Source organism: Thalassophryne amazonica, chromosome 14 (genome assembly GCF_902500255.1).
Source record: "Thalassophryne amazonica chromosome 14, fThaAma1.1, whole genome shotgun sequence".
NCBI lineage: Eukaryota > Metazoa > Chordata > Actinopteri > Batrachoidiformes > Batrachoididae > Thalassophryne > Thalassophryne amazonica.
In genome coordinates, this window is record NC_047116.1 from 68,882,669 (window position 1) to 68,908,396 (window position 25,728).

A 25,728-nucleotide genomic window follows, 5' to 3' on the forward strand; every position below is an offset into this window, starting at 1 on the left:
CATTGTTTCATCATTTTCATTTTCTCTATTGCTAAATTTTGCTTTAATTGTTTACATTTTAGAGATATAGCAGTTCATGTTCTTCCTTATAACTTTCTTTCCATTAATGGTAGAAAAATGATTTCAACTGCAAAATTATTCTGATATTGTTTGCTTTATGGCAGTTCTAATCATTAAAATCTCATTTGTATACTTTTTTAGTTATGTACCATTTAATAAGACAATGTCAGTGTACTGACATTTTTGTGCATTTTGAAAATACCTATGCACATTTTTCTTTCATGTGATGTATGTAAGACATTCTGTGTCTATTTTAACTTTGCAGCTACATTCTAGTATGGTATTTTGTTTTGTTTCCCTTTCTTTGTCAATTTACCTAAGAATTCAATCCCTGAGCCATAACATTGTCAAATGGCAAAAATTAGCAAATTATCTAACAGGCTGTGACACTATCAGCAGCTTCAGCAGCAAAGGAAAGGTTAAGCCATGGAAAATGGCCAGTGCTCATCCTGAGGAACACAGTGGCCTTGGATGTCTCGAGGAATACACAAGCACAAGTCCAGTGTTGCCAAAGTTGCCACAGCTGACATGAATACCTTGAGGTACAAGTTGTTCTGTTAGAAGAAGGCAAGAAATGAACCTCGAACATTCACAAGGAACAGCCCTGGCCATCATCTGAGGAGAGCTAACTACCAGGTGTACATCTGGAAGCATGTGTTGGAGCCTCTGCCAAGTCGGTGTGGACCTGTTGGAAATAGATGGGAAGAAGAAAATGGCACCCCCCCCCCCCCTCCCCCACTAATGACCACCCCAGCTGCACCTGCTGCATTAATTGCACTCGCCAGATGTGGTTGTTCTGCAGGCTGTTCAAGAAACTGCAAATGCAGGAAGCATGGATTATCATACACAGAGGCATGGAGTTGTTCAAACAGTGGGTCCTGTGAGAACATCCAGTTTGAAGAACTGACACTTTGCAGTGACTCAGATGAGAATTCAAACTGTGTTTGATTTTACTGCTACATGGTTTGTTACGCAACCAGTTAGTTGTTGTTCATAGTATATAAGACTGTATTTTCATTACTTAATCCGTGACCATTCAACTTCTAGTTGTACTGCAGCATTACACATTGGCAGCACTTGTTTGTTGGAATTTGTTGCAAATACTATATCAGACTGTAGATAGTTAGTCAGTGAACATTCAATTTCTACTTGTACTGCAGCATTATCCATCGGCAGCACTTGCAGCCAGTGGGTTCATTGCAATTTGTTGTAAGTAGTATATAATACTGTGGCTAGTTAATCTGCCAGCCCTTATCTTCTACTTCTACTGCAACATTACCCATAGGCCACACTTGCACATATACCAAATTGCTAATGTTTAAAAATATCTTGGAGTAGCTCAAGTAACAAATGTTTCATAGTTTTTACCTTGAGTCTTAAGCTAATACTGTGTAATACCATATAATTGTGCACAGAAATATCTTTAGATATTATATAGCAACAATTCCACATAATGTTATGGTACATGAATGTTATATAGTCTTATATTGTGTGTGCTGAGCTTAAAATTATATCTATAATGCACAGATATAATTCTGGTATAAGATGTGCATGAATATGTGATGGGCAGCACAGTGACATAGTGGTTAGCACTGTTGTCTCACAGCGAGAAGGTCATGGGTTCAACTCCCACCTGTGGCCTTTCTGTGTGGAGTTTGCGAGTTCTCCCCATGTTTGCATGGGATTATTCTGGGTGCTCCGGCTTCCTCCAACATCCAAAGACATGCAGGTTAGGTGGATTGGAAACTTTAAATTGTCCATAGGTGTGCCTGCAGGTGTGAATGTGTTTGTTTGTCTATATGTGGCCCTGCGACAGATTGGTGTCCTGTCCAGGGTGTACCCTGCCTCACACGCCGTGACTGCTGGGATAGGCTCCAGCCCCCGCGACTCTTAATTGGAGTAAGCAGTTGAAGATGAGTGAGTGAGAGTGAACATGTGACTGGGACTTTATAATTTGCTGTTCAGGAACAGTTATGCCCATTTCGTGCTTGTATATACATTTTTGTAAAATCTCCAACACATGTACCAAACACTAATAGAATCTGGGCTATTTAATGCAATGCCAAGAGCAATAATATAGCCACATTTGATATAAATTGAAAGCTGACATCGGCACAAATTACCCCATTGTGAGGTTATGCACCTGTGTAGACAAGCAAACCCACCCTTTCCAGATACAGGCTTAGGTACCATATCACCCCAAAAGGTCAAACTAAATCTATACAAAAATGTAAAAAAAACCCAAAAAAAAACCATTTCAGCAATTAGGATAAACTCATCTATCCTAACCACCTCTCCTCCTTGAAACCACACTAAACCATGGGCTCCTCCTTCTGACTTCATTCCATCCTTCTTTCCAGAGAATATCTCCATGTCTCTAGGATAAATTGTAACTAGCACATTTCTTTGCCACTCCTCAGCCATTCTCTTCATTTCCAAGGTTTTATTAAACAATCTGGTTAGAAACTCCACTGCCATCTCTCCTAAACATTTCCATGCCTCCACAGAAATATCATCTGGGCCAACTGCCTTTCCACTCTTCATCATCTTTGCAGCTGCCTCACTTCATCCTTACTCATCCCTTGCACATCCTGATTTACTTTCTCCACATCATCCAGTCTTTTCTTTATCTCATTTATTTTATTCATCAGCTCTCAACACTCTCCTTCTCTGCGTATTACCATCTGCATCCTTTATCACCCTAACCTGCTTCACATCCTTTCCACCATGGCCACTTTGTCTCACCAATCAATGCAAGTCCTTTTGTCCTTCATTAGTGTTTAATTAGTGTTTAATATGCTTTTTTTCTTAGAGTTTGCCTCTTTTCACTTTGCACCACATCTCCTTGTACTCCTTGTCTGTTTTCTTCATCTCTCCAACCCACTTCTTTTTCACCAACTTCTTCCTCTTTATGCTTTCCTGAACAACTTTGTTCCACCACTAAGTCTCCTTGTCTTCCTTCCACTGTCCAGATGCTACATCCAGCATCTTCTTAGCTGTCTTCCTCACTACATCTGGAGTACTTTTCCAGTTGCCCAAAACTGCTTCACCTCCATCCAATGCCTTTCTCACCTCCTCCCCGAATCAGCTTTCCACCATCTGATCCTTTGTTGAGCTCTCACTCTCTCCCTCTTCTTCACCTTTACTGTTATCCTACAAATCACCATCTGATGCTGTCTAGCTACACTCCCTCCTGCCACCACCTTACAGTCTGCTATTTGTTTTAGCTTGCATCTCCTACAAAGAATGTAGTCCACCTGTGTGCACCTTCCTCCACTTTGATACAACCCCAATTCCAGTGAAGTTGGGATGCTGTGTAAAATGTAAATAAAAACAGAATACAATTATTTGCAAATCCTCTTCAACCTATATTCAATTGAATACACCACAAAGACAAGATATTTAATGTTCAAACTGATAAACTTTGTTGTTTTTGTGTAAATATTTGCTCATTTTGAAATGGATGCTAGTTTAAGAACAATATTTCTCAGGATTCAATTGCAAGGAATTTAGGGACTCCATCATCTACATTCCATAATATAATTGGAAGATTCAGAGAATCTGGAGAACTTTCTACATGTAAGCAGCAACGCCTAAAACCAACATTGTTCTTAAACTGTTGGACTATTTTTTCACACACACGTTCACAAAGTGGTGATCCTCGCCCCATGGCTAAGCCTTTTGGGGATGCTCCTTTTGTACCCAATCATGACACTCACCTGTTTCCAATTAGGTGTTCTTTGAGCATTCATCAACTTTCCCAGTCTTTAATTGTCCTGTCCAAACTTTTTTGAAATGTGTTGCAGGTATCCCTTTCAAAATGAGCAAATATTTGCACCAAAACAATAATGTTTATCAACTTGAACATTAAATATCTTGTCTTTGTGGTGTATTCAATTGAATATAGGTTGAAGAGGATTTGCAAATCACTGTATTCTGTTTTTATTTACATTTTACCCATCCCAATTTCATTGGAATTGGGGTTGTATGTCACCCTGTGCTCCTCCTTTTTCTTAAAGTAAGTATTCACCACAGCCATTTCCATTGTTTTTGCAATCAACTATCATCTGCCCTTCCACATTCCTCTCCTTGATACCATATCTACCCATTACTTCCTCATCACCTCTGTTCCCTTCACCAACATGCCCATTATAGTCCACTCCAATCACCACTCCTCATCACCTCATCTTACTCACTCCATAAATCTTCTTTCTCCTTTGTCTTGCAACCTACCTGTGGGGCATATGCACTGATGACATTCATCATCACGCCTTCAAATTCTAATTTCACACTCATCACCCTGTCAGACACTCACGTAACATCAAACACACTCTTAACACACTTTTTCATTAAAATGACCACAACACCACCTCTTGAACTCACCTCCAATGCTCCTGGCCTTTTTTTCCTTTCCATTTTGTCTCTTGGGCACATAGTATGTCTACTGTTCTCCTCCCTATCATATCACCCAACTGTCTCCTTTACCAGTCATACTGCCAATGTTCAAACTCCTGACTCTCACTTCCACCCTTCTAGTTCTCCTCGCCCTCTGTCTTTGGAAATGTTCTCCTCCTTTTCTTCTTCTTCACTTAACAGTAGCCCAATTTTTGCTGCAACCCTGGTGCCAGTCATTTTTAACCCCAGCCTCGAGCCATCTGGTATGGAAATCCGATTTGTAATCAGCATTGTTGTGTTGGCTTTTTTTTTTTTTTTTTTACCCTGGATGCCCTTCCTGACACAACCCTCCTCATTTATCCAGGCTTGGGGCCAGCACTCTGAATATACTGGCTGTACATTCCATGTGGCTGAGTTAACATGATGAGCAACAAGCTATCAAAGTGAGAGTTTGAGAACCCTCATTTTTGCAAAATGGAAGATGATACATATTGTTTATCAGAAAAGAAGTTAGCATGAATCCCTATCATCAAAAAAGTAAAATTGTGACCAGTGCAAGCATAATGCAAACTCAGCACTAGAGGACCATAAGTTCTACACAGTGTGGCTTTAATGTGTCATCAGTTAGGGCAGTGATTCTCAACCGGGGTGCCGCGGCACCCTAGGGTGCTGTGATCAATCGTCAGGGGTGCCATGGGCAATTATCAAATATCACCATTATCGGGTGTATTGTTATGTGTCGACGCGGGTTGAGGAGCGGACCTGCGTCAGACAGGACCCAGCGCTAAAAATAACCAGAAAGCGGTTCCAAACAGAAACTATTTATTATTCACCTGTGCTTAAAAGTGTAAAAACATAAAAACAACGTCCCTCTGGTGGAGTGATTCGTGGCTCGCTCTCCAGCGCCCGCAAGGATTAAAGCCGGCGCTCCTGGACTTCCTACCACCTCCAAACACCCCCCAGGTGGACACGACAAACTGATTCTCTGTGAAGCAAAGAGAAGGTGAGGTAAGTCAACAGATACAACTATATCTTCCAATAAACACACGCTATCAGCAACACACTCAGGTCAGTGTCCTTTTTTTTACTTTATGCAAATGAGCAGCTTCTCACAACAAGTGGAGGATCACTTATCCTTCACGCCACAGCAGTGAGAAGCAAACTGCACAATTCTCTTCACAATTCCAGTATACTGTGTAACAAAACACCAAGTTACTATCAACAATTACTTAAACACTTAATTACCTTTAGTGTGTGCTGACAGCATGTGTCCTCACCCCTCCCTGCTTCACGGGCTCAATGTGTCAAAACCCAGGCGCGGTCCTCAGCGTCTCACAAACGAACGTCACAAGGTCGAGTTCCCAGCAGTTCTGCTCAAATCACACATGACTTAAATGCAGAACGCCATCCAATTATCTGCTTCAGCTGCAAGTCGTCCAGGTTGCACGTGAGCACCAATCACAGGTGCTTTCCATGATGTTGATGAGGGTGAAGACTCTTCAGCCAGCACCTTCTTCACAGACAAATCAGCCCTCATGCCACCTGGAGAGCAAAGAAAAGAAAAGAACACCAAAACATCCAGCCACGCCCCCCCAACACACAACATGTATGTGCTGTAATAGTGTGGCATATGATGTAATGCTCTGATGGTTGGCTCTCACTGCGGTATTGTATCACTTCCTGTTCCGGAGCACAGCTGTGTTTTTCTGTATCTGTTAGGTGTTTAATCTGCACAGTTAGATTGATCTAGTTATCTAGATTATGATTTGTTTCCCAGTGTAATCTTTACGTGCCTTAACTAAAGCACTCCTTCTGCTGAATCACCTCTAAATTATTTACACATTATTCACTTTGCGTGTTTTTAGGAATCCGCTAGCTTAGCGTAGCTACTAGCTCTTAGCCGATTTAGCATGGCGGCTTCTCCTGTCTCTCCTGCACTTTTCTGCTCTGGGTGTGAAATGTTTAGTTATTCCTCGGCCTCCTTTAGCAGTAACGGTACTTGTAATAAGTGTAGCTTATTCGTAGCTTTGGAGGCCAGGCTGGGCGAATTGGAGACTCGGCTCCGCACCGTGGAAAATTCTACAGCTAGCCAGGCCCCTGTAGTCGGTGCGGACCAAGGTAGCTTAGCCGCCGTTAGTTACCCCCTGGCAGATCCCGAGCAGCCGGGAAAGCAGGCTGACTGGGTGACTGTGAGGAGGAAGCGTAGCCCTAAACAGAAGCCCCGTGTACACCGCCAACCCGTTCACATCTCTAACTGTTTTTCCCCACTCAACGACACACCCGCCGAGGATCAAACTCTGGTTATTGGCGACTCTGTTTTGCGAAATGTGAAGTTAGCGACACCAGCAACCATAGTCAATTGTCTTCCGGGGGCCAGAGCAGGCGACATTGAAGGAAATTTGAAACTGCTGGCTAAGGCTAAGCGTAAATTTGGTAAGATTGTAATTCACGTCGGCAGTAATGACACCCGGTTACGCCAATCGGAGGTCACTAAAATTAACATTAAATCGGTGTGTAACTTTGCAAAAACAATGTCGGACGCTGTAGTTTTCTCTGGGCCCCTCCCCAATCAGACCGGGAGTGACATGTTTAGCCGCATGTTCTCCTTGAATTGCTGGCTGTCTGAGTGGTGTCCAAAAAATGAGGTGGGCTTCATCGATAATTGGCAAAGCTTCTGGGGAAAACCTGGTCTTGTTAGGAGAGACGGCATCCATCCCACTTTGGATGGAGCAGCTCTAATTTCTAGAAATCTGGCCAATTTTCTTAAATCCTCCAAACCGTGACTATCCAGGGTTGGGACCAGGAAGCAGAGTTGTAGTCTTACACACCTCTCTGCAGCTTCTCTCCCCCTGCCATCCCCTCATTACCCCATCCCCGTAGAGACGGTGCCTGCTCCCAGACTACCAATAACCAGCAAAAATCTATTTAAGCATAAAAATTCAAAAAGAAAAAATAATATAGCACCTTCAACTGCACCACAGACTAAAACAGTTAAATGTGGTCTATTAAACATTAGGTCTCTCTCTTCTAAGTCCCTGTTGGTAAATGATATAATAATTGATCAACATATTGATTTATTCTGCCTTACAGAAACCTGGTTACAGCAGGATGAATATGTTAGTTTAAATGAGTGAACACCCCCGAGTCACACTAACTGTCAGAATGCTCGTAGCACGGGCCGGGGCGGAGGATTAGCAGCAATCTTCCATTCCAGCTTATTAATTAATCAAAAACCCAGACAGAGCTTTAATTCATTTGAAAGCTTGACTCTTAGTCTTGTCCATCCAAATTGGAAGTCCCAAAAACCAGTTTTATTTGTTATTATCTATCGTCCACCTGGTCGTTACTGTGAGTTTCTCTGTGAATTTTCAGACCTTTTGTCTGACTTAGTGCTTAGCTCAGATAAGATAATTATAGTGGGCGATTTTAACATCCACACAGATGCTGAGAATGACAGCCTCAACACTGCATTTAATCTATTATTAGACTCTATTGGCTTTGCTCAAAAAGTAAATGAGTCCACCCACCACTTTAATCATATCTTAGATCTTGTTCTGACTTATGGTATGGAAATAGAAGACTTAACAGTATTCCCTGAAAACTCCCTTCTGTCTGATCATTTCTTAATAACATTTACATTTACTCTGATGGACTACCCAGCAGTGGGGAATAAGTTTCATTACACTAGAAGTCTTTCAGAAAGCGCTGTAACTAGGTTTAAGGATATGATTCCTTCTTTATGTTCTCTAATGCCATATACCAACACAGTGCAGAGTAGCTACCTAAACTCTGTAAGTGAGATAGAGTATCTCGTCAATAGTTTTACATCCTCATTGAAGACAACTTTGGATGCTGTAGCTCCTCTAAAAAAGAGAGCTTTAAATCAGAAGTGCCTGACTCCGTGGTATAACTCACAAACTCGTAGCTTAAAGCAGATAACCCGTAAGTTGGAGAGGAAATGACGTCTCACTAATTTAGAAGATCTTCACTTAGCCTGGAAAAAGAGTCTGTTGCTCTATAAAAAAGCCCTCCGTAAAGCTAGGACATCTTTCTACTCATCACTAATTGAAGAAAATAAGAACAACCCCAGGTTTCTTTTCAGCACTGTAGCCAGGCTGACAAAGAGTCAGAGCTCTATTGAGCTGAGTATTCCATTAACTTTAACTAGTAATGACTTCATGACTTTCTTTGCTAACAAAATTTTAACTATTAGAGAAAAAATTACTCATAACCATCCCAAAGACGTATCGTTATCTTTGGCTGCTTTCAGTGATGCCGGTATTTGGTTAGACTCTTTCTCTCCGATTGTTCTGTCTGAGTTATTTTCATTAGTTACTTCATCCAAACCATCAACATGTTTATTAGACCCCATTCCTACCAGGCTGCTCAAGGAAGCCCTACCATTATTTAATGCTTCGATCTTAAATATGATCAATCTATCTTTGTTAGTTGGCTATGTACCACAGGCTTTTAAGGTGGCAGTAATTAAACCATTACTTAAAAAGCCATCACTTGACCCAGCTATCTTAGCTAATTATAGGCCAATCTCCAACCTTCCTTTTCTCTCAAAAATTCTTGAAAGGGTAGTTGTAAAACAGCTAACTGATCATCTGCAGAGGAATGGTCTATTTGAAGAGTTTCAGTCAGGTTTTAGAATTCATCATAGTACAGAAACAGCATTAGTGAAGGTTACAAATGATCTTCTTATGGCCTCGGACAGTGGACTCATCTCTGTGCTTGTTCTGTTAGACCTCAGTGCTGCTTTTGATACTGTTGACCATAAAATTTTATTACAGAGATTAGAGCATGCCGTAGGTATTAAAGGCACTGCGCTGCGGTGGTTTGAATCATATTTGTCTAATAGATTACAATTTGTTCATGTAAATGGGGAATCTTCTTCACAGACTAAAGTTAATTATGGAGTTCCACAAGGTTCTGTGCTAGGACCAATTTTATTCACTTTATACATGCTTCCCTTAGGCAGTATTATTAGACGGTATTGCTTAAATTTTCATTGTTACGCAGATGATACCCAGCTTTATCTATCCATGAAGCCAGAGGACACACACCAATTAGCTAAACTGCAGGATTGTCTTACAGACATAAAGACATGGATGACCTCTAATTCCCTGCTTTTAAACTCAGATAAAACTGAAGTTATTGTACTTGGCCCCACAAATCTTAGAAACATGGTGTCTAACCAGATCCTTACTCTGGATGGCATTACCCTGACCTCTAGTAATACTGTGAGAAATCTTGGAGTCATTTTTGATCAGGATATGTCATTCAAAGCGCATATTAAACAAATATGTAGGACTGCTTTTTTGCATTTACGCAATATCTCTAAAATCAGAAAGGTCTTGTCTCAGAGTGATGCTGAAAAACTAATTCATGCATTTATTTCCTCTAGGCTGGGCTATTGTAATTCATTATTATCAGGTTGTCCTAAAAGTTCCCTAAAAAGCCTTCAGTTAATTCAAAATGCTGCAGCTAGAGTACTGATGGGGACTAGAAGGAGAGAGCATATCTCACCCATATTGGCCTCTCTTCATTGGCTTCCTGTTAATTCTAGAATAAAATTAAAAATTCTTCTTCTTACTTATAAGGTTTTGAATAATCAGGTCCCATCTTATCTTAGGGACCTCGTAGTACCATATCACCCCAATAGAGCGCTTCGCTCTCAGACTGCAGGCTTACTTGTAGTTCCTAGGGTTTGTAAGAGTAGAATGGGAGGCAGAGCCTTCAGCTTTCAGGCTCCTCTCCTGTGGAACCAGCTCCCAATTCAGATCAGGGAGACAGACACCCTCTCTACTTTTAAGATTAGGCTTAAAACTTTCCTTTTTGCTAAAGCTTATAGTTAGGGCTGGATCAGGTGACCCTGAACCATCCCTTAGTTATGCTGCTATAGACGTAGACTGCTGGGGGGTTCCCATGATGCACTGTTTCTTTCTCTTTTTGCTCTGTATGCACCACTCTGCATTTAATCATTAGTGATCGATCTCTGCTCCCCTCCACAGCATGTCTTTTTCCTGGTTCTCTCCCTCAGCCCCAACCAGTCCCAGCAGAAGACTGCCCCTCCCTGAGCCTGGTTCTGCTGGAGGTTTCTTCCTGTTAAAAGGGAGTTTTTCCTTCCCACTGTAGCCAAGTGCTTGCTCACAGGGGGTCGTTTTGACCGTTGGGGTTTTACATTATTATTGTATGGCCTTGCCTTACAATATAAAGCGCCTTGGGGCAACTGTTTGTTGTGATTTGGCGCTATATAAAAAAATTGATTGATTGATTGATTTTATTCCAGTAGATGGCAGCAAAGCGCTGTACTATAGTATAATAGACATACTTGTGCACATAGCGTTGTGCGTCTCCATGGTTACGGGTTGTTGACTACAGTGTGAATCTCAGCTGCTCACTGAGCATGGCTCCTCTGGTGAAGGAGAAACCGCATTGGCTGTGGAGGTTTGCGGGGAAGGCGGCCTGACCTCCGTTGATGTCACTGTGGTCAGACTTGGGCCTTCTCGCTCACAACTGGGTTCGCTGAAGGCAGCCTCTGTGCTCCGTGAATATTAGAGTGGCAGATTATTGTGAATAAAAGTGTCGACACGTCTAAAAAAAATCACTTGAGATTAGGGCTGTCACAATTATTACAATATTCGTCAATCGCGATTATTTTTCATATTCGCGATTATTTTTCATATTCGCAATTACCGTGAATTATTTATTTTATCCACAAAGCATAAAACGACTCAGAATCTGATGTCATTGTGCTGCAGCCTCGCCTTAAGGCGGGACAATAACATGGAGGCTGAAGAGTGATCCGCCCTGCCGTTTGGATAAGACGGCCTATTAAAACAGTGGCCGTCTTCTTCAAAAGCCGTCTAAAATGCGGAGCTGTCGGTGTGTGTGTGTCTGTGTGTGTGTGTGTGCGTGCGCGCAGAGTCAACAGGCTGCAGACTGTGAGGGAGGGGGTGCATGAGGGAGATTCCTGAATGCAGGCGCGACACGTTACAGTCTGAGAACCATCAGTGCGCAGCGAGCGTGGAGCAGAGAGAGGATTTTAACCCGAGTGAACATGTTAAAAAACAAAGCTAAAACGTGAAGCTGCTTTTACTTCTCTCTGAACTTTCTCTAAAGGTGTGATTCTGCCGTTACCGTCCTGTTCACACCATGTGCGCGTCGTATGCTGAATTTATGAGATCATGAGATGAAATAAATGGTCAAATAGCTTTAAAAACATATTTAAAAAATGAAAATATATGAATGAACTGAGCCACAAAAAAAAAAAAAAAAAAAAACCCTGACATGGAGAAGCTGTGGTGATGTTCAGATGCACAGATCACAAAAAGCGGGTGAGAACTCTGAACTTTAACAGCTGTTACTTTCCAAAGGTATTTATTTGTTCAATCTTGAGCTTAATGCAGTGTTTAAGCACAAAACGTGACTGATGAGGAGAAACAATTTCAGAAATGCAACAGAAACAACCACAATTCAGAAAAAGTTGGGACTGTATGTAAAATGAAGATAAAAATAAAAATGTTGCACCATTCCCAGTTTCTCCACTCACAGAAGCCAAACATTCTTCCAGAGTTGTGTAATTATACTACAATAGTAGAATATAAAGAAGGGAAAAAAGAAAAAAAAAATAGACAATATATTCGTCAATCGCAATTATTTGTCTGACAATTAATCGTCTCCAGAAATTCCTAATCGTGACAGCCCTACTTGAGATCAGAGTGCAAAATGCTTGAGGATTTTCGAAATGCGGTGTTTTCTGTATCGATTTTCTATTGCAATAATTGGGTTTTGCGCAAAACCAGAGGTAGTAGAATTATGATATTATTTTGGTTGGTGGTGTGCTGCAGTATTTTGTAAATATAAAAAGGGTGCTGCGGCTCAAAAAAGGTTGAAAATCATTGAGTTAGGGTGTGGTGGGTTTTATTACGGTATGAAGACAAAACGTCCCTGTTCATGTGATGGAGGGAGGCAGTGCTGGGGTATTTTTTTTACATCATTTTCTCTAAAACTGATACAGTAATCTCAAGGGAACCAGTTAGTCATGTCCAGTGACAGCTAGTCCACAACTGAAATTTCTTACATGTGGTAAAATGTAGTGTATATTCGGAGGGGCTGTACACAAGACATAATCGTGTTGTTAAAATTCCACAGTGTTTGAACTTGGTAAGAGGTGCATTCTTCATGTGTCCTCTGAGATTATTTACTTTGCACCATGTTCATGGGTTCACCTCAGGCCAATTATGTTTTCTTCTCCTGGGGCACTCAAAACTGCAAACTGAACACTGCTGCCAAAATGCAGAAAGAACAACAAACTGGTTCTTATTGCTATGGAATATGAATTGAAATTAACTAATAATTTAGCATCGATTTTGGTTACTTCAGCTATCTGATGCAGTCTGTGCACAATGTATTTATTTTTTTTGTATTGTTAATGTCTAGGCTCATCCCATGCCAGTGTATCACAAAATCAATTTTCAATCAGTTATGAGCAATCATTGGAGTCACTGACTGATGTCATGTTGAACTTTTTTCTTTAGTTTATTAAATTCACTGTATCTGCATGGAAGATGGGTTATTCTCTGTTAATACATAATGTTCAGTGAAAACACTGGTTTTATATCATGGCCTACTCACTATTTAACTTCTCTTTCACAGCTTTCACTACAATCTTTTAACTTAAGCCAATTGAAACCTGTTCCTTTTTATAGAAAAGCACTTTGTACTTACAGTAATCTGAGTACATTGTCTATTGTGCGTCAGCTGCACTGCCTGGCATTGCTTGTGGCCAACCTGGGCCAGAGCTCTAAATCTTGGATTTAGAACACAGAGTACACGCTGACAGAAAACCCTTCCGGCTCTACAATTGACCATAAGCTTGCTGGCATCCACACACTACTCCACTGATGAAGTTACTGCTGACTTTGTGGCCATAAGTAACCTAGTCACTTTTGTGGTGCTATTTTTTCATATGTTTTTATTTTTTATGTATTTATTTTTTGTAGCCTATTCCATTATGCCCACCATTAAATACATTAAATTGCAGTTGTTCATAAAACTTCATGTTAAGGCCCTTAAAATAAGGGTTAGTTAAATGTGTACAAGCTTTGTTTTTTTTTTGTTTGTTTGGGTTTTTTTTTTTAAGATTTAAGTCATATAAAGAATTTTATTTGGAACCACTATAATTTTATGTATTAGCCTTTTACATAGGGGATTCATAATATGACATTACCAGTATGATCAAAATTTGCATTGACAAGAAAAAAAGTTCCACTGAAGGGTGAAATTTCAAAAGAACAGACGGCCTTGTAGCAACCCATACAGTCTATGACAGCAATGTCACAGATCACACGGGGGGTTCTCCTGACACTTGTGGGGGATGCAAAAAAGTAAACCACCATGGCAGAAAATGCACCTAAGTGCACCTACATTTCTGTATAAGCCTAATATGTTAGTCATAGATTTTGTAAACGTTAGGGCCCCTTCACACATAACACAATTGAAGCCAACTAGCACACGAAGGAGGAATTGCATGCCATTCGTGAAAAATCGGAACTGCCTCAAATGCCTCGTACACCTGTTGCTACAACCATTCATGCACACAAGCGGTCGAAAGACAGTGAATGCCCTGCGGGTGCTCATTGGATCCCCCTCTCGGCAGGTGTCGGCCAAATTCCAGGTGTCGCACACGGACATCTAACACCGCTTGCTGCACACTTAGAAAAGGCGGGGCTATTCGTGCTACTGGTACGATAGTAGACAGCAGGCGACCACATTCAACCTGTCTGTCAAAATTGTCAGAGTGTGGCATCACCTAGCAACACACATGGATGTAACTGTGCCCCCCCCAAACACGCACACACAAATGGCGTGTGGTGTGTGTTACTCCACCCCCAACCCAACAACACACACACACACACACACGCACACACACATACACACACACACACACACACACACGCACAAATGGCTTGTGGAGTATGTTGCTCCACCCCCAACCCAACAACACACACACACACACACGCACACACACACACACACACACACACAACACACACACACACACACACACATCATGAATCCTACATTGTCAGCTGTGGCTGAAGGTCCCGGAGTCCAGTCTCTGTCCAGCGCAGTGCACTGCTGCAAAATCTGACTGCTATGTCCTGCAACTCCGCTGGAGAACATGCAGTGTACATGTGTGTGTGAGCACTCACATCCTCATCAGGACGAGCCAGCGTCTGAGCACATGGCATGGTGTGAAGCTGCCATGTGCAGACAGAAAGAGTGGAGATTAAATAAAACACATCAAGGTGAAGGCGTGCACTCATTCTTGTGTGATCACTTTGTTCATATGCTTTGCTGTGGACATAAAGCACCTATCAGCTGACTGCAGACTGTCAGCTTTCCGTGACTGTGCATGCAAGGTGTCAAATTAAAAACAGACATCAGACAGATGCAGGACTGTACATTTCATATTAAAGTGACCATGGATTGCCAGGTTAAAATTTTCTAAAGAAAGGCCCCTTCACACATAATAACACGATCGACACAGAAACTGGAAGAAAATCTGCAAACCAAAAACGAAACGGGGAACCACAAAACATTCCACGTGCTGTTGTGAGGGACGCATGGGCAGACAGGCATACATGATACCGCAGCAACAGTTTCATGCATGCTCATGTTCATGCACACGAACACAGTGCGAGCACATGGAAAGTCGTGCACACAGCAGTGGAGCAAAAAATTAATTAAACACCACAATGTATAATACTTAATTGTGTCACCAAGAGCCGGGCTCTCACCTCGTGAACACATGCAGCCAGCATGGCGTGCCAGTGCGCGGTGATCTGCTGCAAATGTGATATATTTTTAAATTATTTCAATGTGGGGAAATCCCCCAGTGACACGCGCCTCTCGGTGGAGTGGTGTGGGGTGATTTCCTGCATGGCACAACTATTATGTTCAAACTGCTTTTTAGCAATCCTATGAATCACTAAACTAGTATTTAGTTGTATAACCACAATTTGTCATGATTTCTTCACATCTGCGAGGCATGGAGTCAACCAACTTGTGGCACCTTTCAGCTGTTATTCCACTCCAAGATTCTTTAACAACATTCCACAATTCATTCACATTTCTTGGTTTTGCTTCAGAAACAGCTTTTTTGATGTTACCCCACAAGTTCTCAATTGGATTTAGGTCCGGGGATTGGGCAGGCCACTCCAAAACATTAATTTTGAGGGTTTGGAACCAAGATTTTGCTGGTTTACTAGTGTGCTTGGGGTCATTGTCTTGTTGAAACACCCATTTCAAGGGCATGTCCTCTTCAGCATAAGGCAACATGACCTCTTCAAGTATTTTGACATATCCAAACTGATCCATGATGATGTGATATATAGGCCCAACACCATAGTAGGACAAACATGCCCATATCATGATGCTTGCACCACCATGCTTCACTGTGTTCACTGTGAACTGTGGCTTGAATTCAGAGTTTGTGGGTCATCTCACAAACTGTCTGCAGCCCTTGGACCCAAAAAGAACAATTTTACTCTCATCAGTCCACAAAATATTCCTCCATTTCTCTTTAGGCCAGTTGATGTGTTCTTTGGCAAATTGTAACCTCTTCTGCACATGTCTTTTATTTAACAGAGGAACTTTGTGGGGGATTCTTGCACATAAATTAGCTTCACACAGGTGTCTTCTAACTGTCATAGCACTTACAGGTAACTCCAGACTGTCTTTGATCATCCTGGAGCTGATCAATGGGTGAGCCTTTACCATTCTGGTTATTCTTCTGTCCATTTTGATGGTTGTTTTCCATTTTCTTCCATGCGTCTCTGTTTTTTTTTTGTTGTTTTTTTTGTCCATTTTAAAGCACTAGAGATCATTGTAGATGAACAGCCTATAATTTTTTGCACCTGTGTATAAGTTTTCCCCTCTCCAATCAACTTTTTAATCAAACTACACTGTTCTTCTGAACAATGTCTTGAACGTCCCATTTTGCTCAGGCTTTCAAAGAGAAAAGCATGTTCAACAGGTGCTGGCTTCATCCTTAAATAGGGGAGACCTGATTCACACCTGTTTGTTCCACAAAATTGACGAACTCACTGATTGAATGCCACACTACTATTATTGTGAACACCCTCTTTTCTACTTTTTTTTACTAATAGACCAATTTCATAGCCTTAAGAGTGTGCATATCATGAATGCTTGGTCTTGTTGGATTTGTGAGAATCTACTGAATCTACTGGTACCTTGTTTCCCATGTAACAATAAGAAATATACTCAAAACCTGGATTAATCTTTTTAGTCACATAGCACTACTATTATTCTGAACACTACTGTAAGACAAGGTAGCGGTGACAGGGTGCACTCAAAAAAAAAAAAAAAAACTCTACTCAATTCAATTATGTGCAGCATTTCCATCTAGTATATGTAGCCCCAACTCAAATAAGGCACATCCATGTAAGATAATTTAATTTAATTTAGATGGGACTACATATAATTATTAGATAGAAATCCAATGAGTCCGTTTTTTGAGTGTGTCTGATTATAATACAATTTGAAACTGTGAACAGTAAGGCTGAGATTGCATCATTCTAGCCATAAACTGTCTTTATTACCATGTAGTTTTATGTTAGACTTTTACACATGAAAGAAAAAAAATGACTATCTGTGTTTTATCAACGCTGTCTGAGAAATTAAAATTTCCAGTGCAGTCTGTGATCACTGGCAGTGCTGAACGTCTTCAGGGATATAGAGGAAACTTTCATATTGTGCCTGCAGTATACATTTCCTATATCTATTTCATTACAGCGGTAGCCATGTCAGGCATATTACATTTTGTAACATTAACAGCAGTATTGCAAGTTCCATGAGGAATTCTTCTCTTATTATTTTAATAAAGCAGGCATGAATAGGATGTTTCCACACATCACTTGTCTTCGATATATATTTTATTTATTATTTTCCAGTTTTATCTCAGTGGGGCACAAACAGTTTTAATTGAGTCAACCTGCTATATAAAGCTGGTGTTTGTGTGACAGACAACTTTTGCTTTGTGATTATGACCCCCCCCCCCACACACACACCAAAAAAGCACTATCACAACTGTTTGATATGTTGCTTTCATTTGCAGTATATGTGATTAGTGCATTTAAAATAGCAATATTTAAGGCTGCAACTTCCAGGTGATGTAAATAACTTTTTTTGTCACAAAGATAGTTATTCAAGTCATTATTACACAATTTTTATTGCAACACAGCTCCACACAACAGTGGTTATGTCCATTTCTCTACATTCTAGCACAGGAGATTACTGTCAGCAGAGCATTTGATGGCAACATTTACATGAGTGATGGCAGAAAACGGCAACAGACTGGGAGAGTTAAGACCAGGCAAGGCTTGGCATACTTTTACTGGAAATGTTTTAATGTCAGGGTTCGAGGTGACTTGGCACAGAAAGCAGTAGGAGGCACATGCAGACTCACAGACATGGAGGTTTGGGGCGAATGAAAGGCTTTATCTGGTAAACTAACAGGAGATTCAGTACACAGGAATTTAGACAGTGAAGCTGAGGTATCAAGCAGGATACAAGCTGAGGCATGGTTCAAAAAACAAGCTGAGGTCAAACACACAGTGTAGAGGTGTACAAAAGGCAGAGACAGAGGCAGGGTCAAAAAACGAGCAGTGTTCAGGTTTACAGCAAGGTGGAAGTCAGAGAAAACAAGCAAGAGCAAGGTAAAAAAAAAAAAAAAAACTACTAAGCCAAACAGAACTAAGGTATGGGGCTGGCATGTGAATAAATTCAACAAACTGGCAAGGAACTGTGGGACTGTGAGGGCTTATATAATGGGCAGGCTATTTAGCGCGTGAACAAGGAACATGTGGGAGGAAGTTTCTGGAAGGCATGTGACTGACAAACACAAAAGCAGGTGCAAGATAGTGAAGTGAAACAAAAGCAAAGCAGACAGGAACAAGAGAAATTAGAGACCGAAAAACTAAGTGACAAAGGAAAGGTGAGACCCAAAGTCTAACAATTATAAATGTGAAAAAAACAAAAGGGGAAACTAGGCAATAAGGTGCCAAACCCCAAAAGAAGACGACAAGTGAAACAAAAGACTATAACCAAAACTAGAACAGAACAGACTATGGCTGAAGTAAAAAAGTGAATACAATAAACAATGAAAAAATGTCAAAACAAACTGTTGGTTAAACAGAAAATAAATGATGAACAGAGAATTACACCAGTAACAAAAGAATTACACAAAGAAAAGAAACAAACTGAAATGACAAAAGTATATATATATATGAAAAATTAAACAGTAGAATCCTCAGAGGAAGCCTGGACATGAGTAAAAGAAAAACTCGGACATGAATCCCGAGCCGGGGCAGAACCTGACATTTAAAGTATTTACATTTGAATACACATGGGCTTAAATTATGTTCTCTCAAATATACATCCTACCACACTTTCATAAATGGACAATATAACATGTATAATTATGTATACAGTTGCATTTGAAGCCTCAAGCAATGTGTTCTCATTATTTGTACATGCAAATGTGAGTGTAAGTGGTGATTGTGTTCACAAGGGAGTCAATGTGAATAACATGCATGTTAGGGCTTCAGGTCATCTCAAAAATAGTGTGAAGTACAGTATATGTTATGGTATGGAAAATGCTTCTATCTATCTATCTATCTATCTATCTATCTATCTATCTATCTATCTATCTATCTATCTATCTATCTATCTATCTATCTATCTATCTATCTATCTATCTATCTATCTATCTATCTATCTATCTATCTATCTATCTATCTATCTATCTATCTATCTATCTATCTATCTATCTATCTATCTATCTATCTATCTATCTATCTATCTATCTATCTATCTATCTATCTATCTATCTATCTATCTATCTATCTATCTATCTATCTATCTATCTATCTATCTATCTATCTATCTATCTATCTATCTATCTATCTATCTATCTATCTATCTATCTATCTATCTATCTATCTATCTATCTACCATTTCAAAGTGGCTGGTGGACCTAAGCACCACAGTAAACTGCCAGAACAAAGGGCAGAACAATCCTGACCCCCACAAAGGTATGACATCCTCAAGTTACCTGTCTCTCCATGTCATGGAAGCTCCTCTCAGGCATCATACCAACCAAGTTCAATAGGCATATGAGTCAACAGCCTGGATTGACTAAAAGTAAACTTGCAATGCCCCACACATATACTGGTGTGCTTGGCATTGTACAAGGCTAACAGCACACTGATAACCTTCATTAAGAACTTCAGTGGGACTGTGGACGGCATTATTCAAATGATGGCACAGTGACTAGTTGGTCATTGCTTGTTGACATATCAGTCACCACAAAAAGACCATTTGGCTCATTATAATTATCATGATCCATCACTGCAGGAGAGGTCTGTGTGAGGGTTATTACATTGTCTCAAATCTTTCCAGAACTACATCTCAACAGTCACTCAAGGGATTTTCTTCACACTTGATTTATTTGTTAGCACTGAACCCCGGTCTGACTCCGATCAGGTCAAAAGAATTAGGAGTGTTCGTCAATTTTGTGGACATGAAACTTTGAATGTATGAAGACTTTTTCCAACATATCATAAAATATTTGTTGGGTTCCCTTCATATTTGGTATGTTGTTAGCAGCTGTTCTTACCATGATGTATGTGATTTAATAGAAACCCTTATGAAAGTTTATGGTCATTAAATATTCAAATTTCTTAATGTGAATTTTGATGTGGACATTTACTGTTCAATTCTGTTTGCGTGAAAACCATGATGCTTTGCAGTCCCTACTGGCAGGTTGTGGCACCCAGTGAGGAATGTTTTACACTGACCTTCAACATGTGTTCAATCACATGTGGTCCAGTCACACGGCACACGACGATTCCTGAACGAAGGGAAAAAAGTAAAAAAGTCACAGTTTGTTGAGAAAAGGTGGACGAATGAGCTTTATCACCGAATAGCCTGCGAAGCAAGAGCACAAAAGGGACGAAAGAGGAGCAAAGTGAAACTGAATCTAACGTTGATCCCAATGCATTAAACAAAATGTGCCTGGAGCCACTGCTGGAGCACTGTATGTCTGCATCTCTGAGTTCCAGGACTCGACGCTGGGACGGAGCTCATAGCACCTGAGTCCTTGAGAAACTGCAAACAGAAGCTGTGGAGATCTGTGCGCACATCGGTGGGTCCACCTGCTCTGGGTCCTCATCCAGAACAAAAGAGGGATCATCTCCTCATCATCAGAACCTTTACTGTCTGACGACATGCTGGGCACTCTGTCTTGCTCCAATTAAAAAAAAAAAAAAAAACTCTGGTGTGCCGTGGTCACTGCTGTATCAGTGTATTATGTTGCCAAGCCATATATATTGATTTATACTAGAAAATTGTCAAAAGGGGGAATACATATATGTGTAAAGATGATTCAGAGCAGTAAACTGATCAGTCCATGTGAACGTGCATTGAGTCACCTGTGCAGTTATTCCACGAGCAGCAGCTGATCCACAGTGTGAATTCTGCCTTCCAGAACAGCTCTTTATATAATCATTTGAATTATCTACCTGTTGCCACATGTACATAAGGGCTGGATTGTCGTCCCTACACTCATATTGTTATATTAAATAAAAAATAATAAACACAAGCAGGAGCTGCTGCTTCCGCTGATGCTGCATTCAAGCATGGTCATAAATTACACAACTTTTTTTGTTGTTTCAAATTCAGCAGTTGCTTATGGCAAAATAATTAATTGTATCCACACAAAAGATTAATTCTGGCCTATATAAGGTGCCTGAGCCCAGTGAAGCTGACCCCCCCCCCCCCAGATAAAAATTCCAAGCAAACAGGCCCTGCAATTTCCAATGGTACATGAACGCAGCAGCAGCAGCACTGCTCAGAAATGGCTTGTGCACTGTGTGAAAACCTTCAGTTGGTCGAACGAAGTCACACTAAATGCTAACATTACAAAAACTAAGAAAATGAAAAATAACCGTCAAGAATGACAGCAAAACGAAACATGGACAAATTGAGTTTTTCATGGTATTTGTTCAGATTTTTCAACAGTTTAAAAATCTGACGAAGAGCTAGCTGCAGGAATGAAGCTGCGTGAAGGTTAAATGATGCCAACGAGAGTCAACGAAAGTCCAGATTTCTTGTTTCATTTGGGCTTCGTTGCCCTTCATTAAGTACCGTGTGACTGGGCCGTCAGCTGGACTTGTGATAAATGTGAAAACACTGTCTTGACTATATTATCCACCTGGATAGGTTTTCAAAGTTGGTTTACATGTCTGAAAAATGCACATGAATCAAAATATGTCAATCACAGCTTTATTATTTTCCAGTGTCATGAATAATTAATTATATTTTGCCATTAGCTACATTCTAAGTTGATAGAATACTGGGAAAAAAATGTTTTATTTGTGATGCATCCATACTTTGTTTTACTAAATGGACACATAGCAGTTTCTAAAGTTTGCTTTAACTGACTTCACCTGGAATTAGAATATTGAACAATTTACTCAAGAGTAACTAAAAATAATTTTGTTGTTCTTATGAATGTATTATATGTTTTTGTCTTGCAGACAGTGCGACATGGTTTCCCTTACCAGCCAACAGCTTTGGCTTTTGATCCTGTGCAGAAGATCCTCGCTATTGGGTCCAGATCAGGTGGTGTACGAATGTATCCTTTACCTTTCATCTGCTCAGCTCTTAAAAGCTGGGGAAACATTAGAAAACTTTGAAAACATAAAATGTGTGGTGTTCCTTTATTTTCAGTATTACTTTTAAATTTGTAACTTTGACAACCTCTTAGAATTTCCACAATGAGAGATATGAGGGTTTGTTTCTCATCCTTCAGCAGGAGCAAGTTGATATCATCCATTCATTGACACTGAGTAGCCCATTACAGTGCCTTGTTGTCACCATATTGTTCAGACGTCTTGCCCACAGCTGTTGATATGCTTCTTTTTGATGGTGTTGTGGATCTCATTCAGGCTCTTCTATTTGCCACTTGTGAATTGAATGGAGGCATTAATTTGGACATATTCACAGTTTCTCTACAAAACCTGGTAATTTTTGCATTTTTGTCATTTCTTTTGGATTTCAAGATGTTTTGCCACTCAGTTCAAACTGACTTCTTCAGTTTTCCAATGTAACTCAGTGATACATCTTTGTTGCTCCGAACACCAGATCCCTCACACATAATAAGGCCAATACTCTACCAGGGCAGCTGCTGGCCAAGCTTGTAGAAACATATTTCCATCTGGATTTCACCTTGCTAATATTGTGCAGGATGACTAATATACAATACAGAGAGAGGACAGATTGCTTGCAAGGGGTGTAAAGGATGATATCTGTGTTGTTGTTTGTCTTTTGGCTGCCCTCAGTTGTTCACCACAGCAGATCCAGTACAGATCTGCATTGGGATTTGACATGTTCCACACCGGATGCCCTTCCTGATGCAACTCCAATTACACAGAGAAATACACACAGCCCTAATATTCCTAAGTGGTCTCACAGTGGAGTACAAATCAGGGCCTACTCTCCTTCATTTCTGAGATCAAACAGAAAGTAGGCTTGCTGTGGAAAGATAACACTGAAGTGAAATGGGAAAAAAAAACATTCTTCAGTTTGGGGGGAGCTCTAAGACATCATCTTTCTCACTTGTAATGTCATCCTTATAGTGCATTTCACTAGTCCCCAAGCAAATTCAAGATGCTTCACACATTCGTTATTGCTCATACACCCAATACTCTAGAGACAAGTAAACTTTAACATTTCCAAAGAGAAATTATTGCATTAATCTATTTTACTGAATAGATTGACCTTAGGCTTTATATTGAGCGTACCATACAGACGTACTTCTTAAAACTTAAAAGTTACTTGGATGAGGAGTGAAACATTTTCAAAACCAACAAGTCCACTTCCTGCTGAGTTGTAACATCTGCATAATAAACTTCTATTTTAGTCCTAATTCTGTACTCTGTTGACAGAATGCATTGTTGTTCCAGCTGAGTAGCTTATTTTTTTGCATTGTTTCTATTATAACGCATATTGAAGGTTGCAAAGAAATAACAGTGAAACGAAACAGGACACTTGGACATACATTCTAAACACACATAGTAAACACTAACGCTTGGGCCAAAGTTAAAGATTTTTTTTTTCAATCTGAACTTCCACAGACACTCTTGGCAGCACAAATTTACTGACTGAATCTGGCCATTTTCAGTGTATTTCGTACACTCACAGAATAACTTCTGTCTCGAGGGACAACAAACAGACTGAGAACAAACAGGTGACATACTTGTGAAATGTACTTTTCTTCTAAGATTGTAACAACAGGACAATAATGGCTGTCAGGTATGAATATATATATATATATATATATATATATATATATATATATATATATATATATATATATATATATATTATTATTATTATTTTGCATTTTGACCCCTTCTGAGAACACAGTTTCTCGAATGAAGGTAGTAGAAATTGACTGTCTTTTTCCTGGAAGTTGTAGCAAACACTTTTGTGTGTAGTGCCATGCCGGTTCTCCTTCACTGCATGCAGGAAAGGAAGGAAAGTCCTCAGAGATGTTTGTCCATATTGACACGATAACATCCATTCTGTCCATTCTCCTCTCACCTCTGACATCAACAAAGCATTTTTGTCCACACAACTTTCGCTCACTGGATACCTCTGTAAACCCTAGTGGTGGTTGTGCATGAAAATCCCAGTAGATCAGCAGTTAATGAAATACTCAGACCAGCCCTCTTGGCACCAACAACCATGCCACAATCAAAGTCACTTAAATTCCCTTTCTTCCCCAATCTGATGCTCGGTTTAAACTTCAACAAGTTGTCTTAACCACCCCTAGATGCCTAAATATACTGAGTTGATGCCATGTGATTGGTTTATTAGCTATTTATGTTAATAAGCAATTGGGTACTGCAATCTTGTTTGAAGGTGGGCGCTAAAGGGATAAAATATGACCCATATGACATCATCTCTCTACTTCCAGGGGACCAATCACAGTATTTTCAATGAGTTTTTGGGCAAATTACATGCAAACAAAGTGGAAATCCAAAGAAAAAGTGATGATGTGGTAGAAAGTGGACATGTATTGCAGTTTGTTTATGATCTGGAGCACAAACGTGTCAAGGCGGTTTTTCAGGTTAGCTGTATTGGCTAACACTTACCGACATGACGTCTCCCATCTGCCTCACCTTTCCTTCTCCACTGGGAACCGAAAAAAAAAAATATATATATATATATACTTTTTGCGACTGCTTTGGTGATTGCAGCTGAAAACAAAACAGTATACCATTTATCCGTGTGAAGTTATGCTGTGTATAAATTGTGCAACAGCGCTGCAGTCCCCGTAAGTGTTCAAATCCTGCGATATCACGTAGGGTTGAAAAGAGACTGTGGTACCCTATTGAACAGGTGTACCTAATTAAGTGGCTAGTGAGTGTATGTTTGTATCATTTACCTGCGTGCACATATCAGGTTCACTATGATTAACGCTAACAGTTACTGTTTAACACTAAACATGGTTGATGCTAACTGTTAGATATATAGTTACTACCATCGACTGCACTTAGTGTAACTCAAGCAGTAAACAAACAGATGTAGGATATATGGATACATATACAATTGGGGTTGCACGCTGCAGCTAATAATGACTATGCACTGGCTTCATGTTAAAAATCTACCGGTTAATCAGTGTTAGTGGGTTGGTGACCACTGGGCACCATTGTTTGCATTTGGCTGGACTGGTCTGCACTAGGCTGGACTACTGTAATTCATTATTATCAGGTTGTCCTAAATGTTCCCTGAAAAGCCTTCAGTTACTTCAAAATGCTGCAGCTAGAGTACTGACAGGGACTAGAAGGAGAGAGCATATTTCACCCATATTGGCTTCTCTTCATTGGCTCCCTGTTAATTCCAGAATAGAATTTAAAATTCTTCTTCTTACTTATAAGGTTTTGAATAATCAGGTCCCATCTTATCTTAGGGACCTCATAGTACCATATCACTCCAATAGAGCGCTTCACTCTCAGACTGCAGGCTTACTTGTAGTTCCTAGGGTTTTTAAGAGTAGAATGGGAGGCAGAGCCTTCAGCTTTCAGGCTCCTCTCCTGTGAGACCAGCTCCCAATTCAGATTAGGGAGACAGACACCCTCTCTACTTTTAAGATTAAGCTTAAAACTTTCC

The 25,728-nt window shown here is 40.3% G+C and overlaps 1 protein-coding gene across 10 annotated transcripts in view; it reads left to right on the forward strand.

Moving 5' to 3' along the window:
• The window catches only part of stxbp5l (syntaxin binding protein 5-like), a 773,590-nt gene that overhangs the window by 91,417 nt on the left and 656,445 nt on the right, over positions 1–25,728 (forward strand). For all 10 annotated transcript variants that reach the window (XM_034186808.1, XM_034186799.1, XM_034186803.1 and 7 more), the window contains exon 2: positions 22,089–22,186. In XM_034186808.1, coding sequence (XP_034042699.1) covers positions 22,089–22,186 — 98 coding nt within the window. The remainder of the gene's footprint in view (positions 1–22,088; positions 22,187–25,728) is intronic.